A 17,503-nucleotide genomic window follows, 5' to 3' on the forward strand; every position below is an offset into this window, starting at 1 on the left:
GTTTCAGGCGTCTTTTTCAAAATTTCAGCGATGTCACTGTGTAACTGTCTACATTAGCAGCAGCTCCCTGCGTAGGCTGGAAGATTTGAACAGAGAGGGTGCCTGGGGGTTATACCAGGCAGTTAGATGCACGGGAGGGATATATTTGTATCCAGGGATGTCGTAAGAGGTATAATCCTATGAAATTGCCCCAAGTGGCTGAGTATTGGCACTTGGACAAGTTCAACCTCAAGACCACACAGGTACCGGAGCCGTGGATGACAGGATAACTTAGCCTACGGCTTGGTCCCAGCGCCGGGCTCTCCCCGAATGCTGGGTCTCCTGGGAAGCCTGCCTAAAAGTCCAGCCTAAAAAATAAAAAAAAAAAAAGTCCAGCCTAAGAGAAAGGACAGGCTTCAGAAGCATCTGAAATCAGGCCAGCAATCAGGCTCCTTGGAAACTGTGTGATAGAAAGTTCTCCAAGAGCAAAATCTGATAAAGCAGTGTTCTCACTGAACTTTTTTATTGTGAAAGACCCACGTACAGAATTTACCATTTTATCCTCTAAGTTCAGTGGCCGTTAGTGTACTTGTCTCCGCTGTGCAACAGACCCTGGAGCGCCTGATGGTGTCGGAAACTGCCGGTGCAGCAGCCCCTCGTCCCTCCTTCGGATTCCCTGAGTTCACACATTCACCATCGGTCCTAGGTAGACGGGACCAGTCAGGTGTGAGGAGATGAGACATTTTAGTGTACGTGTAGCCGCACGACTACTGAGTGGAAGCACAGCCGATGATGGGCTTGTGTCTTCCCTAAAGGGTCTTCGGAGAAGCCTTTCATCCACATGGCAGGTCTGACGGACACCTGGTGAGCTGTGTTCTCGTCACCCGGCTCGAGCCGGTGCTGTCTTACCGACCCTGTTGAATCTGCTCCCACCCCCTTTCTTTGCTGGAGATTTTTGAAGCAATAGATGTGTTAAGTTTAGGAGTCTTTTTTAGCAGATAATTATTAAAATCCAGTATCAAATGAGCCAGTTTTTAATTTTAATTTTTTTATTATGTTCAATTAGCATACATCATTGATTTTTAATGTAGTGTTCAACGATTCATTAAATGCGTGTAACACCCAGTGCTCATCACATTATGTGCCCTCCTTAATCCCCATCACCTGGTTACCCCATCCCCCCTCCCTTCTGTGACCCTCAGTTGCAGTTCCCGGAGTCCAGAGTCAGGGTTTGTCTCCCTGTCTGATTTCTTCCCATCCAGTTTTCCCTCCCTGCCCCTGTGGTCCTCCACGCTATTCCTTATGTTCCACAAATAAGTGAAACCATATGATGATTGACTTTCTCTGCTTGACTTATTTCACTTAGCATAATCTCCTCCAGTCCCCTCCATGTTGATGTAAAAGTTAGGTATTCATCCTTTCTGATGGCTGAGTAATATTCAATTGTATAAGTGGACCACATCTTTATCCATTCATCTGTTGAAGGGCATCTCGGCTCTTTCCAGTTTGGCTACTGCGGACATTGCTGCTATGAACATTGGCGTGCAGGTGCCCCTTTTCACTACATCTGTGTCTTTCACTACATCTGTGTAAATACCCAGGAGTGCAATTGCTGGGTCATGGGGTAGCTCTATTTTTAACATCTTGAGGAACCTCCATACTGTTCCAGAGTGGCTGTACCAACTTGCATTCCCACCAACAGTGTAAGAGGGTTCCCCTTTCTCCACAACCTTGCCCACATTTGTTGTTTCCTGTCTTGTTAATTTCTGCCATTCTAACTAGTGTAAGGTGGTATCTCACTGTGGTTTTGTATTTCCCTGATGGCTAGTGATGTTGAACGTTGTTTTCATCTATTAGCCATTTGTATGTCTTTTGGAGAAGTGTCTGTTCATGTCTTCTGCCCATTGAAGAACCAGTTTTTTAAGTTGCTAAATCACAAGACATTAAACCAAGTTTTAAAAAATTAATCACATGGCTTTCACTAAAACTAGTATTTATTCGTGTCCACTTAAAATGCTGTGTTTATAACCATATGCGTGCTCTTTTACTAGTGTGCATTCTATACTATGTTAATGCCCACACACATACTGGAGATAACCTGCTCAGAACTTCTATTTGGTGGGCTGCACAACGAAATAGTTCAGGGACTAGTGTGCTAAACGTCACCACAACTTTCCTTAGTAAACTTAGTAAACTTGCTGTTACACAGCTGAACAACACAGGGACCAGGGGCACTGACCCCTATGTCGTTGAAAATCCACTTCCTCCGAAACTCAACTATTCCACTTATGTTGGCTGGAGGTCTCAGTAAAATGGTTAGCACATTTTGGCTGGCTCAAGTCAGTGGAGCATGCGACTCTTGATCTCGGGGTTGTAAGTTTGAGCCCCATGTTGAGTGCAGAGACTACTTAAAAATAATAAAATCTCTAAAGTTATGAGCAAATTTACAGTGTCACACTGTATTCATTAAAAAGAAAATCCATGTATAAGTAGATCCTCCCAGCTCAAACACACTGTTCAAGGGCCAACTTTAGAATATTCTTGAAGGGCTAGATCTTAAACCTGCAAGAATGGATGTGCATCATTTATTATAGAAAGTGATTGTGTTTAAATCTTCCTTTTCCCTCCTAGTTGTGTATCAGCTCTGGTCTTTTCTCCCTGACTGATAAAGGTATACGAAGTTGCAAAGCTCCTAAGGAGTAGAACATTTTGAGCTCTTCTGAGGCACTGAGATGCATAATTTTAGATCTCTAATATTACACTTGATATTTATAAAAATCTATAACCAAACAATAAAACCACCGGTCATGGCAATAGAGACCCTTCAGTTCCAGGATGGCCCTGGTTACGGAGACTCCTGTTTGGAGAAGCTGCTGGTGCCCTCAACTCTAATCAATACAGCAGCAGCGGTGGGTGAGGGATAAGGAAGGTTAGTCTGAATGCCTCTTTGGCAGTTACATTTTTACCCAAAATTCTACACTGATACGATCAAGTTCATGCTCTGTGGGAACGTATTTAAATGAGACTTCCATTTCGTTTAGCGGCTACCTGCTCCTCAAGCAGCCTTAGCACCCCACTGAAATGGGACAAAGCGCTGCGCAGTCTTTGGTCGTGACCTGACAGCCCAGCACGCCCCACGGACGGTTGCTGTTCTGCTCGTGTTATTCGTAACTGTCTGGTGGTTTGCAAGCCTGGGGCAGCCGAGATGGGCCAGTTAGGGCCTGAATGCGGCGCGGACCAGCGGTCATGTTGTAGTCCACTGCGGTTAGGGTCTGCGCCCAGGCGCGTTACGGTCATCGCGGGGCTGGGGCTGCTGCCTTCCGTGAGCTGCCTCGTTTCTGTGACTTTACTTCTCATTTGTAGGATGGAGGACTGGCCTGGCCTAGCTAGGTTCTTCTGGTGGGAAAGTTCTAGTTCTTCCAGTGGGAAAGGTCATGGCCCTGAGTCAATCAATGCAGACTCCCTCTCAGCCCCTGTCAGGGAGGTGCGTGTGCTTAACAGAGTGCCTGGCACAGAGTCAAAACTTAATGTTTGTTGAAAAAATATATGAGCTTTCTGGGGTGCCTGGGTGGCTCAGTTGGTTGGGCGTCCGACTCTTGGTTTTGGCTCAGGTCATAATCTCATGGTGGGGATCAAGCCCTGCATTGGTCTCCACACTCAGCGAGGAGTCTGAGACTCTCTACCTCTCCCTCTGCCCCTCCATCCACTTGAACTCTCTCACGCTCTTTCTCTCAAATAAACAAATAAATCCTTTTTAAAAAAAGTTTTATTCTTTTTTTCAATTGGTTGCTTTTTCCATTTCATGCTGTGTGGCTTTCCCGAAGTCTTTCAATGCCCCTGGGCCTCGGTGCCCTCTTGGTAACTTGAGGGGGTTGCAGAAGGATAAGCTCTTAAAATCCCCGCCCGCTTAAGGGACACGGTCTGTGAGGTGGTATCCGAGCTGCGGTCTTACATCAAGGACCTGTCAGGGAGGCACAGAGATGACATGGCTGTGTGTGTTCGTGATGGGCGTATTTCAGACAAGATGTTATAGTTAGTGGTCAGTATATATCGATGACTTTGGTGTAATTAGGATTATCGACTCACAGCTGCCCTGCTCGTCACCATCAGATTCAGCCCTGATTGAATGGCGTACCAGCACCTAATGAAGACGGGGGTACGGCTCAGATCCCGTTAGGTCGTGAAGCCGGCTCCATGCCCGGTCCTCTGGTAGACCCAGGAAGTTACGGCCTCTGCCCTCGAAGGCCCGCAGTGCCCAGCGGGCGAGGCAGACACGTAAGGCAGTCAGGAGACAAGGCGGCGTTGACTTCTGTCACTGAAGGGGCGCTTAGAGGCTTGCTTTCCTGTGGCTCGCCGAGTCTGTTCCTTTGACTTAGGTTTACCCCGAACGAGGTGCGCAGGAACGGCTTGGGAGGGAGCACACAAACACCGAGGACCCGGCCCAGGAGCCCCCGTGTGGAGTCACAGTTTCCAAGGAACCATTGCTGTCCCAGTCACGAGCTGGGACAGCTGCCCTTGCTGTTCATCTTCATGCTGTTTTCCTGCCGCAGGAAGCCAGCTCGCGGGCCGCTCACCTCGGGCCCGTTGATGGGCCCGACCGTGTGGTTGCATGGTTGCTCCTCACGGCTCCCAGGGGCTGCTGTGTGGCCAGGTGCGACGGCCAACAGGTCTTCCCCTCCTTCCATCAGGGCTTAATTTGTTGGCTTTCGGTTCCTGTGCTGGAGCAAGAGTGTGGTCTCGTGGGGCGTCCGAGGAGGCGGGGAGTGAGAGGTGCAGGACAGCGCCACATGATTTGTGAGTGCCCGCGTGTCAGGCGCTGCGGTGGGCCACCTGCTCTGTTGGGGCCAGGCCTTGCAGCGCCATGAAGGAGGGAGCGGTTCGCAGAGAGCGGTCCCTGGACCAGCAGCCCCAGCATCGCTCATCGCCTGGGAACTGGTTAGAAATGGAGGTGCCCAGATCCCCCCACCAGCCGACGGACTCAGAAAGTCTGGGGTGGGGCGCCCGGCGGCATGTGCTTTCCGAGGTCTTCTGGATGGTTCTGGTGCACACTCACATTTGAGACCCCGTGATCTTGGGTGCTGTAATGACCTTGGATGGCACGATGTGCTCAGGTGAGTGCGTTCACATCGTCTTGCTGGCCAGCTACCCTGGGAAGCGGAGCTGCATCTCCCGGTGCGCGCGGCGGGCTCCAGCTCTGACATGTGGGCACTGGTGGGACCGTGTCCGCGAGGGGCCAGTGTACTGAGAGGATGGGAGGCCCAGTGCCGCTCTGCAGTGTCAGGGAACTCCGGAGAAACGGAGCCGTCAGGCAGGGAGGGGTGGCCCAGGTTAACGTCCTTAAGGACAAAGTATCCAGAGCTACGAGGCCTGGCTGGGTGACCTCCAAGGAAAATTCCCGTCCAGACACAAATGGGCTTGATCTGGCTCTTGGGTGCAGATTTCTTCGTTATCTCTGAGAAATGTAAATAGTCCCTGGGAGCCGAGCCAGATTCTCATCCTGACCCGCTGAAAGCGGCCAGGCTGCTCGAGAGGGCAGAGCTCAGGAGGAAAAGCCTGCGCCCAACGGCACGACTTCTGTGCTCGTCAAGAAGAAACAGGGAAGGAGGGAAAGGGGGGCAAGGGAGCCAGAGAAGGCCCGAAGGGAGAAGGACCTACTGGATTCTTGTGACTTTTTGGTGCTTATTTGCAAGGCAGGTGTACACATGATTTCTAATTGAAAAACGGTTCTAACTGACAATTTACTTGAAACAGGTCAGTTAGTATAATATTATCACTTACTCTGTAACTGAGAGTAATTCTCAGGTTTGGACACTTTTTTGAAAAACCCCTGAACAGTTCGGGACACAAACCAAAAGATAAGTGCCCCAGGTCGGTGGTGAGACCGGGGGAGGGTGGGACGCAGCCTGGAAAGCACAGCTCTGGGGAGGCAGGGTGGGCCCCGACCTGGCACGTGCCCCAGCTGTCATCTTGGGCAAGTTAATTCTCTGCCCTGTCTCTTGAGCTCTAGCCGGAGCACAGGTGGCTGGCTGGCCGGGCTGGTTTGAGGACTGAGTTCGTGGCTGACTGAGCAGTCCTCACTGGCGCCCGGCTGCTGGGCCTTCACCCCAGAAGGCATTCAGCGTGGGCCGAGGGGATGCACCCCCACGACACGGTGCGGGACCAGTTACGACTGCTGTCTCGGGCCTCGGATCAGGAGCTGTTGGAGTAGCCAGAGGTGACTTTGGGATCCGGCTACGGGGCTCCCACGTGAGCACTCTGGCCATCTGGGGCCTGGTTATTCTTTGCGGTGGGGACCGTCCGGGAAACCGTGGGACATTTAGCAGCATCCCTGCCCCTGTCCCCAGGAGCCGGTACTCCGCACCCCCAACCCCACGGTGTGACAGTGTCTCCAGAGTATCGCCACGTGTCCCCAAGCAGGGAGTGGGGGCCAGGTGAAGCTGAGTTGGGGTTGTACTCCTTCGGATGTAGGTGGGTTAAGTTGTTCTGACACCTGCTATGACACGGATGAACCTTGAGGACATGACGCTCTGTGAAATAAGCCAGTCACGGGAGGACAGATACTGTTGGATTCCAATTACATGAGATACTTAGAATAGTCAAAATCATAGGAAGCCAGAGAGTAGTGGCCAGGGGCTGAGGTGGGGGTGTAATGGGGATTCAGCGGTATGCGGACAGAGGTTCAGTTTCACAATATGGAAAGAGTCATGGAGATGGACAGTAGGGCCACGGGACATTAGGAATGTAGTTAATATACTGAACTCTACACTAAAACGTGATTACGATGGTAAATTGTATGTTATGTGTATTTTATCACAATAAAAAAACCCTTAGGGGCACCTGGGTGGCTCAGTCGTTAACTGTCTGCCTTCGGCTCAGGTCATGATCCTGGGGTCCTGGGATCGAGCCCCGCATCGGGCTCCCTGCTCAGCAGGGAAGCCTGCTTCTCCCTCTCCCACTCCCCCTACTTGTGTTCCCTCTCTTGCTGTGTCTCTGTCAAATTAGTAAAATCTTTAAAAAAACAAAACAAAACAAAACAAACCCCTCAAAAAAACCCTTAAATCAGTTGGGTATGTTTGTGTGGGTTCTCTGGTCTGTCCCACTGTATCTTGAAACTGGGCAGACTGATCCCTCCTACTTTATTCTTCATCTCAGAGTTGTCTTAGCTACTTGCTTCCTTTGTCTTTTTATATAAATTTGAGAATAATCCTGTCTCTATCTACAAAATGTCTTGCTGGGATTTTAACAGGAATTGTGTTAAGCTTGCAGGTCACTCTGGGGAGAATCGGTGTCTTCCCCGGGTGCTGAGCCTCCCAGTCCGGGAGCGCGACTTGGTTTCTTAGAGCTGCTGTGATTTTCCTCGTTGGCACCTTGTGTGTCAGCACTTAGATCCCAACATGTTTTGTTAGATTTACCCCGAGGCATTTCATTCCTTTGAGTGATCGTGATTTTTGATTTCAGAGTCTATGTGTTCATTGCTAACTTTTAGAAGTACGCTTGATTTCCGTATGTTCATGTTGTGCTCTGAGCCTCGCTGAGCTCCCTTCTGGGTTTTAGGAGTTTTTGTAGACTCTTTGGGATTCCCCAAGCAGACAGTCATGTCATCTGCAAGGAGGGGCTGTTCTGTGTTTCTTTTCGGACCCATGTGCCTTTTGTTCCTTTCCCACATCTTTCTCGCCGTCTGGGACTCCCAGCACCATGTTGGATAACTGGTCTGAGTGGGTGTCCTGGCTGTGTCCTGATATTAGGAGGGAGACGTTCAGTCCTTCCTGAGTATGATGTTACTGTCGGGTTTTTGACATAGATGCTCTTTATCAAGCTGAGGAGGACCCCCCGTCCCTATTTTTCAGAGGGTTTTTATCATGAAGTGGTGTTGAATTTTGTCAAATGCTTTTTTTGTACCTATTGATATGATCAGGTGATTTTCCATTGTGCTAACAAAGGATGGTTGATTACATTGGTTGACTTTTGAATATTGACCCAGCCTTGCATCCCTGAAATACTCCACTTGGTCATAGTGTATATATCTTTTTTATATATTGCTGAATTCTATTTGCTAACATTTTGATTTTTTTATCTATATTCATAAGGGTTATCGGTCTATACTTTTCTTTCTTTTTTTTTGTACTGTCTCTTGTTTTGGTATCAGGGTAACACCAACTTCGTAAAATGAATTAGTAAATGCTCCTCCCTCTTCTTTTTCCTGGAAGAGGTGTGTAAAATTGGTGTTAATTTTTCTCTGAAAGTTTGGTAGAATTCTCTGTGAAGTCATCTGGCCTGGAGCTTCTTTTCTGGCAGTTTTAAGTTACAAATTCAATCCCCTTAATTGTTAGGGGGCTGCTAAGTGGTAGGTTGTGTGTTTCCAGGAAGTGGTCCATTGGGTCTAAGTTTTCAGATTTATTTATGTTATTAGGTAGTTTTAATAAAGAATCCATTCTTTTTCATGGATTTTGTGATGTATGTGGAATTGGACAGTTTTTTTAAAGATTTTATTTATTTGTCAGATAGAGAGAGCACAAGCAGGGGGAGGGGCAGAGGGAGAGGGAGAAGCCGGCTCCCCGCTGAGCAGGAAGTGCGACGTGGGACTCAATCCCAGGACACCAGATCATGACCTGAGCCGAAGGCAGATGCTTCACCGACTGAGCCACCTAGGCATCCTGAATTCAAAAGTTTTTACAAAATTTGTGCTCTGTTGTGACTTCTTTCAGTCTAAATAAAAATGCACTTTTGAATGTAGCCTTTTGTGATCATAATTGTATGTCTGTATCTTTTTCTTAAAGAAGGCCCCTCCGCTCATCGGGTAAGAGCCAGGAGCCGGATCCACCCACCCCAGAGACGTGTTTTGCCTTTACGTGAAACATCAGTTGGTGGAGTGAGTTTGGGTCTCGCATGGGTTAGGTCTCGACAGGCAGTAGACAAGCAGGGAATGCCTTGAAGTGAAACCCTATATGGAGGGCATGGAAGGAAGCATGTCAGCCACATTTATTTCTGTCTGATGTGACACCCAGTGATGGCTTTTCATGCTTTCCTCAGCGCCCACCATACTCATGCTTGCTTTTTCAGAAGGAGAAGAGAAAGAGAACAGAAGAGACACAGAAGAGTCGGGCTGGGGTGCTTGGGGTGAAGAGCTGCAAGGCCGTCTCCAGCGGGTCTGCGGCCTGACCCCGGGGCTGCTTCCAGCGTTCCCACACTCTTACCACCGCCCTCCCCCAGGACAGCTGATGTATTTCAAACAGGAAACTCTGCAGATAAGGCTGCAGACACCAGCCTGATTTGCTGGGCAGCCTGACAGGCCAGGCCGTGCTCGCCTGGCCTGTGGGGCTCGCGGCCTCTGTAAATAGCAGCCATGAGGCTCCCGGGCGCAGTGTCCTCGCGGGTTCCCGACGGTCAGGACGCCCCCTTCGCCTGACGTGCGCTGCAGGTAGGGACGCTCTGCCCGGTGACCCGGCAGCCTCGGGGAGCAGGGCGGGAGTCCGCCAGTCGATGGGAATACACTGAGCTAGGAAGGCGAGGTTCCAGACGCGGCCAGAGGGAGGACTCAGGTTGAAGGGGGGGTGGGAGTCTGTTCTTTGGTCCCCACGAAGGATGGGGTCTGTCAAATGGATCTGGCTCTAGAATTCCAAGGTCTGATTAATTCAGGGGCTCATGGTGGAAACTTCGTGGGGCTGGCTCATGAGGAGGACTCATGAGGAGCAGCCTTCTCAGCTCTGCACAGGGTCCAAGAGGTTCAGCCATGTCTTCCCGAGCCCCCAGTGCCCGTGTGAAAGGTGGCCCTAGCACCAACCGCCTGTCCCCGGGGAATGTCCGCCACCTGCGGGTGGGGCGCCGTGGGCCGCATCAATAATCTGTACTCATGGCCTGTGGCTCTGTTCTGGCTCAGTAATGCGGCAAAGGCAGGACTGGAGTGGGGGCCTCTGGTCTCCCAAACTGGGTAAGACTTGGTGTGACGGGGGCCCTTCCTCCCCCGCTGGCTGTCACAACCGGCCTTCCAGGCTGAAGTCAGGTTGCTTAGCAATTTAAAAGACAAAGTGGGAAAGCCGCCGCACGTGCATAACAGGACTTCTGATCTGATGGGAAACGCTCTCCTGGCCGGGCAGAGCCGAGCCCGGGCTTTCGCCGCGAGCTTTCATCGCGTCTCCAGCTCATCTACGAGTTTGAGAAATCTGGAGGCCGTGAGAGGACAGACAGATGGTTCGCGGAAAGCTAGGGGAAGGGCCTCTTCCTCCTTAGTGTGTGCCCTTCGGGTGGGCCCTCAGGGAGACCCCGTGTCACTGTGCGGAGCAAGCAGCTGGGCGGGGGGGGAGTGTCCATCCGCAGAGCTCCCTGGCGCTTCCAGATGTGGTTCTCCAGCTATAAATGCTACAGATGTTTAATGAAAACGTAGCATTGTGAGTTTGGCAAATCATACCACTTTTTTTTTTTTTTTAAGATTTTATTTATTTATTTGACAGAGAGACATAGCGAGAGAGGGAACACAAGCAGGGGGAGTGGGAGAGGGAGAAGCAGGCTTCCCGCAGAGTAGGGAGCCCGTTGCAGGGCTCGATCCCAGGACCCTGGGATCATGACCTGAGCTGAAGGCAGACGCCCAACGACTGAGCCACCCAGGCGCCCCTATACCACATTTTTTTACTTTGTCTATTTCATTCTTTTTTTAAAAAAAGAGAGAGAATTTCATTCTTACAATGAACTTCTACTAAGAATTCCAAATTGAATTTCCCCTGGGAAACCCTGGCTTCCTGCGCTGAAGGGAGGGTGGGAACCTGCTGGTCTCTGGCTGGATCAGGATGTGGTTCTTAAAGAGGGCCCGGTGGCGGGCCTCCGTTTACAAATGGAATTCCTCTCCCAAGAGGACAGGGAGGAGTTGGAACTCCTGGGGCAGGCCTCCCCCGCCCCCCGCCCCAGGGCTGCCCTGCTCTCTGTCCCGGAGATGCAGAAGGCGAGCAGGTGAGGGCTGAGGGCCGCAGGGAGGGGTTCGGGCTGCGTCTTGTGCGCCTTGTGCGAGGCTCTCTGCTGGCCCTGCACCTCCTTTCTTGGGAGGTGGCGACCACTGTCCCTCGAAGCCGAAGCCGTGTGTGGGAGCACAGAGTCCTGCTGAGCAGCGTGGCTGTGTCCTGACTCAACCATTTCTAGCTGGAGAGGAAACTCCCAAGTCAGCTTTTGCCACCTGAGACATTTAAAAAAATCTAAACCCCATCTGCATCCACAAACACCAAGAAACAAGTATCTATAGGCTCGAGCCCAAATGTAGTTGGATCAAATGTTCATCATGACTTTTTAAAATTGAGATATAATTGACATACAACATTATATTATCATTACTGTTAAGAGCTACATTCTGGAGAGAACCCACATTTGCTTCCAAAGCAGCAGCTCAGCTCCTTTCGGTGAGAGACACACTGTGGCAAACAGGCCCGGCTGCTCCTTTGTCGGGAAACCCTTAGGCATTCCAGGACCCGACGGCAGGGCCAGGATGGATTGCGAGGCCATCCAGCACCGGCCGTGTGTCCGAGGCGCCGGCCCCGGGAGTCCCATGTGAATCTAGGCATGAAGAGCCCTCGAGGAATGAGGAAAACCAGTAGCCGAAGAGAGCATTAAATTCCAGGTGTTGCCGCTGTGAACTTGTATGTTCATTCATTCATTCCTTCACGCATCCTTTTGTTTGCTCAGTTCAGTGTCTGCTAAGCTCCTGCCCGTGGCCCCCAGCGCTTTCCCAGCTGCAAGCGGTGGTCACATGTGACCCACTTCCAGAGCAAGTCCCTGGCACTGGGACCCAAGGCCCAGCGACAGGGGAGACGTGAAAGAGGCAAAGCTCATCCTTGCAGACTGTAGGCGAACTTGCATGTCTTTTTCCTTCTCCTTGGAGCTGCTCACTTGTGTGAGCACGGGCAGGCCGAGCGCCAGCTGGGAGGTCCAGCTGGGAGGGAGCCTGGCTGTCCAGACCCCAGTGGCTTGGGCCTCGTCACCGTTACAGCAAGAAGCCAGGTCCAAGGTGGTTTTGGGAATTAAATAAGGTCTGTGTGTCCATGTCTGGTAGTAAATAGTGGCTCCTTTTCTCTCTCCCACACATGAAATAACACACAGTAAAAGCGCACGGCCATGGTGATGTAAGGAGGTGGGTGGGTCCCGACTCTGACGGCTGACAGGAGCAGGAAGGAGAGGTCAGGTGCGTCAGGAGGCCCCAGGTCCGACCCCACCTTCCCCACCTGCTAGTGGGGTAACGCTGGGCAGCTGACTTCACTTCTCTCACCTCTGGTTCCCTGACCTGTGAAATGGGCGCGATGTGCTGACCGCGGCCGGCCTTCTATTGTCCCCCGTCGAGGGGGACCTGCCCGTCACAGTCTGTCCCGTGCCGCCGCCGAGGGGGGCTGGGTCCCCGCTGCAGGGTGTCCCAGAGCACACGCGGGTTCTGCCTGCGTCCATCTCATGGAGAAGCTGCAGGAAGCTGGGGGCTGGGCACAGAAGGTCTCGGCTCAGAGGCCCCGGCTTCCTGCGCCTGGAGCCACCGCGGGCCGCGGCCCCCTGCCTGGTGACGGTAGCATCACGGCTGTCTCCGGTGCGCACATGCCCCTCGCGGGCCTCTCTGTGCTTCACCCAGCTCCTCCTCGAACTGGCCTCTCGGGCTCTTCCCTCCCCTCTAAGATGACACAGGCCGGAGACGGACACGTGATGAGGCCAGGGCACTGGTCCGGGGCTGCCAGACGCACAGCTGTCCCCAGACCCTGCACCGTGTGGACGTCAAAGTCTCAGGTGGGGGCTCTCTGGGTGCTGCCGCCAGGACCTCCTCTCTGGCCCTGAGGGGAGAACCGGATGCCTGATCCCACGGGGACGCAGGGCCAGCTGTGGCCTCCTGTGCCTTCCGTCCCGTGCCACACGCAGGGGTGACGGGTGCTGTCTCAGCGACACACAGACCGATGAGCTACGGCTGCACGTGAGCCCACGGCCCGATGCTGAGTAGAACGGGCACGCTCAGAGGCCGCACACACGGCTGGTGCCGGGAACGCTCCAAGCCAGGCACACTGCACAACTTTGTTAAGAACACACTGGTGTGGGGCGCCTGGGTGGCTCAGTCAGTTAAGTGACTGCCTTCGGCTCAGGTCATGATCCCAGGGTCCTGGGATCGAGCCCCACATCGGGCTCCCTGCTCGGCGGGAGGCCTGCTTCTCCCTCTCCCTCTCCCCCTGCTTGTGTTCCCTCTCTCGCTGTGTCTCTCTCTGTCAAATAAATAAATTAAATTAAATAGTATAACCATGCTACTAAAAAAAAAAAAAAGAACACCCTGGTGTGTAAGAAGGCTAGGAAGCCGCAGGAGACACGCGTTCACAGCCCAGGAGTGCAGCTTCAAGGGCTATGGGGGGGTCCTGGGCGCGGGGACCGCGGGGGCCGGCCCGTCCTGGGAGCTGGCTGGGCTCTCCCATCTGTTCTGGGCGGCGTGTCGGGGTTTCCGTAGCACCACACGCGTGCCTTTGTGCGTCTGACGTATCAGCCACAGAGAAGCAGAGGCGAGAATCTGGCGGCCGTCAGGATGGGAGTCCAGCGTGGCCGGGCAGGGGAGGCGAAGGTGGGCCCCCGAGGGAGAGACCCGAAGGCTGGGAGGGGCCCCGACAGCTCCCTGCGCCCTGGCCCCGGCCTGCATGCTGTCACTCGCCGGCCCCGGTGTCTGAGTTCCCGTCACTGAGTCCCCTTCCTTGGTGCAGGAGCCAGCGTCCCGCAAGCGCTCGTGATGAAGAGGGATCTGGCTCTGATCGGCCTGGCCTTCCTGTGGCTGCTTCCGGCCGGACGTCCTCAGCAGACGGCCGAAGAGGCCTGCTCCCTGCACATTCTCGTCCCAGGCCTCAAAGGTAACCCCAACCTCGGCCTCCCGAGCGTGGCTGAGGCCCGAGGGCTGGTGCTGCTGCCGGCTCAGGGTCTGAGCAAGGTGTGCCTCAGTTTCCCCATCTGCCAAATTCAGGGTGGACTACATAATGTCTACACTCTCTTTGGCCAAGGGATTCTGTAGTTCTGAAGCTAGCCACTTATCTGCACCTCCGCCCACAGGGACCCCGTAAAGGCCGCTAACGTTCGTTCCAGGCACCACACACACTACCTCAGATGACTTTCAGAATGAGATAATCTCGTCTGGTCCATTTTGCAGATAAGGACATTCAAGGCTCAGGGACATTCAGCGACATAGATAATCGATGAGCGACGGAAATTGGGTCACACAGCTATGAAGCCCGGGCTCTTCCACTGGTTCCTGAGAGCTCTTAATTTTTTCTTTAAAAAACAAACAAACAAACAAACAAACCCCAAAGCTTTTCTCTCATTGGCTTTCCTATAATTTCCTTCCAGGGGGAGCTTTGCTCTGCAGAGCAGATGTGGCGGGGGTGGGCACCAGCCCCAGGGAAAGTATCGGCCTTCAGACGGGCATCTTCGTTTAGAAAAGTCCCTGGTTTCTCCATAGCACAGGCAAGAGATTCCAAAACCTTGTAATTCCCAAGCAGGATCAGCTCCACAATTCGAGGGCCCAGTGCAAGATCAACGTGGGGACCTCTTGTTCAAATGTTATAAAAAAAAAACCTTTGAAACAGGGACAGGGTCATGCCGCACATGGGGCGGGCGAGCTTGGGCCTCCTACTCTAGGAGCAAGAGGCCTGGGTGAAGAGGGGCCGGCCCGAGACTCACTCCCCAAATTCCCTTCTCTCCCTCCCTTCCCACTTGGTCTATGTGGACCCGGCCCCAGAGCCTGGTCTCTGCCAGATGGTCCTGTGGTGGGGATGCTGCCAGGTCTCCTTATGGAGACATTGGAGGAAGCAGACTCATATTTAGGGGCTATCGACCCCTGATGAGAATGACCGCCACCCAAGACAGAGCCGGGCGTCTCCAGAGACCAGGCCTTTGTGAGGGCAGATGGGGCCGGTGAGGGCAGGTTCCAGCTGAGGGCGGATGGGGCAGGTGGTCTCGGTGAGCAGGACGGGGGGTGGGCTCCTTGGAGGACAACAACGCCAACGCAGACCCTGCTCCCGAAGGCTTGTCCTCTAGCAGGTGAACAAGACATGTCCCCAGGTTGTGCGGAAGCTGTGGGAGGATGTTTTGGGGCCTCGGAGCATACATTCCAGACACCCTGATAAACAGCAACATTGCTCTGTAGTCTTGATGGCCACAGTCTGTCCACACCAGAGGGACAATTCCAGTAGAGTAACTTTTTTTTTTTAAAGAGTTATTTATTTGAGGGGCGCCTGGGTGGCTCAGTCGTTAAGCATCTGCCTTCGGCTCAGGTCATGATCCCAGGGTCCTGGGATTGAGCCTCACATCAGGCTCCCTGCTCCGCGGGAAGCCTGCTTCTCCCTCTCCCACTCCCCCTGCTTGTGTTCCCTCTCTCACTGTGTCTCTGTCAAATGAATAAATAAAATCTTAAAAAAAAAAAAAAGAGTTATTTATTTGAGAGAGAGCCAGTGAGCTCGGGGCAGGGGCAGGGCAGAGGGAGAGGGAGAGAGAGAATTGCAAGCAGACTCCACACTGAGCGCCGAGCTCTATCTCCCGACCCTGAGATTATGACCCTAGCCAAAATCAAGAGTCGGATGCTTAACTGACTGAGCCACCCAGACACCCCGAGAAACTTCTTATCACACTTACTGAAGTCCTTACAATCTGGGTGTCTTGTGTTTATCTCCAGCTTCACTGAGGTATAATTGATAAGAAAAAATTGCATATGTTTAAGGTGACAGCTGAATTCACGGAAACCTTGCGAAGTGACATCACCTCACATCATTCCCGTTCTGTGTATAGGGGGTGGGGGCGAGGACTGCGGGGGTCTTGTTCTGGCCCAGGAACAAGGGGCCCCGACTAACACACACCTTCGGGGACTTTGCTCCTCTGAGACATGACTTAGCCGCTGGGGCCTGCTTCCTCTCCCGCCGCGGGGTGACCTCCGCTGTAGAAGCAGGTGCTCGAGAGCCAGGAGCGCCCACAGCCCTTCCTCAACTGGCCGCAAAGACGTCCAAGTACCTGAAGTGTGTCTTCCTGGTTGGGTCGCCAATGACCCCAAATGCCATTGAGGCAAAAGCTTTGTGCCATAGATCATCATGTGACTGGCAGGGAGGCAAGCCAGAAGTAAATTCTGGCCGCGTATTCTTTGCTTCTTTGAGGGAGGAGGGAGCAGGTCGTCAATGGCGAAGCATGAGATCGACGCTTGAAATGTCAGCCTCTCGTGGTGGAGAAATGACTCGTCACATAGAACTTTATACGGCTCATCGGCCCCAAATCAATGTCTGATAAAGGAAAGGATGTGGGGAGAGGACACTGGGCTCCCTGGGCAGACAGTATGGAGTGTGCGGGAGTTTTGGGGGAAGAGCTTATAGCAGTATGGTCCTGGGGTTCTCACCAGCGGGGACACAGCTCTGAGTGTCCCCTGAGACCAGCAGCCAACAGACCCTTCGGGCCCTGCCCACGACGAGCAGCACTTGAAGACAGCTTTGTTCTTGAGAGGCACACCCAGGCTGGGCTCCAAGGAGGAGGCCAAGGTCACTAGGAAAGAGTGGGACCAGGATGCATCCCGCCACTGATGTCTCCCGAGCGTGGGTGCGTGGGACTGGATGCAGCTTCTGCAGCAATCCCCACCTGCTGTCTTCTAGGACACGGTGCGCCCCCTCCTCGGGCTGGGGGGCTTTATGCTGCCCAGGTGCTCAGGAGGCTCTCTGCCTCCTGGCTCTGGACGCCCCCACCACAGGGACCACAGGCGAGCTCGGGGCGCCTGCCCCCCAGTACTGGCCGAGACAATCGCCCGTGATGCAGAATCTTGGGGAGAACAGTGAGATTTTCTGATGATCTGAGAGAGACAAGACCCATGTGAGGTGGAAGTCTTGTTTTTAATGGAATGGTACTCCTCTTTCCCCTTAGGAAGACGCCTTGTGGGGCACAAGGTAACGCTTGGTGCGGCTCAGGGACTTTCCGTCCGTGGAGCCTTGCGGCGCACACAGGTGTGGTCAGGCTGGACGCGGCGGGAGGCGGCAGGTGGAGGGCCGGCGGTCACCAGGGCTGCGTCCTCACTGCTTTGTCTCTGCGAGGAGCGTGAAGCTGGGTGCGCAGTGTCGGTCCGCGGAGGGTCTGGGTATCTCGGTGCTCCTCTGTGAAGGCTCGGATGCCCTAGGGAGGGGTGGCCAAGATGGGCAGCCTACTTCTCCTGGGGCCCCGCCTCTGCAAGGCGGCCTGGTCCTGCCTCACCTGTGGGCCGGGCTTACGGGAGGACGTAGGGGACCGCCGGGTGGAGGCGTGAATTTCCTGCAAGTGTGGACGGCACACCTTTGTGGTCAAGGCCCCCCCCCGGGCGCGCTGGGGGACCCCGAGCTGGTGGGACGTGCACTCCGCCTTCCCGGGGTTTCCGTCCAGGGGGGCCGGCACGTGGAAACAGGGGCTGTCCCGCAGCCGGTGACATGCGCTCGCCTCGGCGCGGACTCCCTCAGCCGGACACCTGCCCCTGTCCCCGACTCGCGGGCCGGCCCTGCTAGCTCCCTGGGCACGGCGTGCGGGGCTTCCCACGGCCCCAGGCATG

General features: G+C 53.6%; 1 protein-coding gene across 2 annotated transcripts in view; it reads left to right on the top strand.

Moving 5' to 3' along the window:
- The first annotated feature begins 9,305 nt into the window (after nt 1-9,305).
- Nucleotides 9,306-17,503, top strand: part of COLEC11 (collectin subfamily member 11) — a 33,946-nt gene continuing 25,748 nt past the window's right edge. Inside the window, exons 1-2 of one of the 2 annotated variants that reach the window (XM_032430170.1) lie at nt 9,306-9,397; nt 13,671-13,814. In XM_032430170.1, the coding sequence (XP_032286061.1) occupies nt 13,697-13,814 (118 nt within the window). In that variant the 5' untranslated portion in view covers nt 9,306-9,397; nt 13,671-13,696. Of the gene's footprint in view, nt 9,398-13,670; nt 13,815-17,503 lie in introns of those variants that run through there. The other variant, XM_032430171.1, reaches the window with a different exon arrangement.

Source organism: Phoca vitulina, unplaced genomic scaffold, assembly GCF_004348235.1.
Source record: "Phoca vitulina isolate PV1807 unplaced genomic scaffold, GSC_HSeal_1.0 scaffold42, whole genome shotgun sequence".
Classification (NCBI taxonomy): domain Eukaryota; kingdom Metazoa; phylum Chordata; class Mammalia; order Carnivora; family Phocidae; genus Phoca; species Phoca vitulina.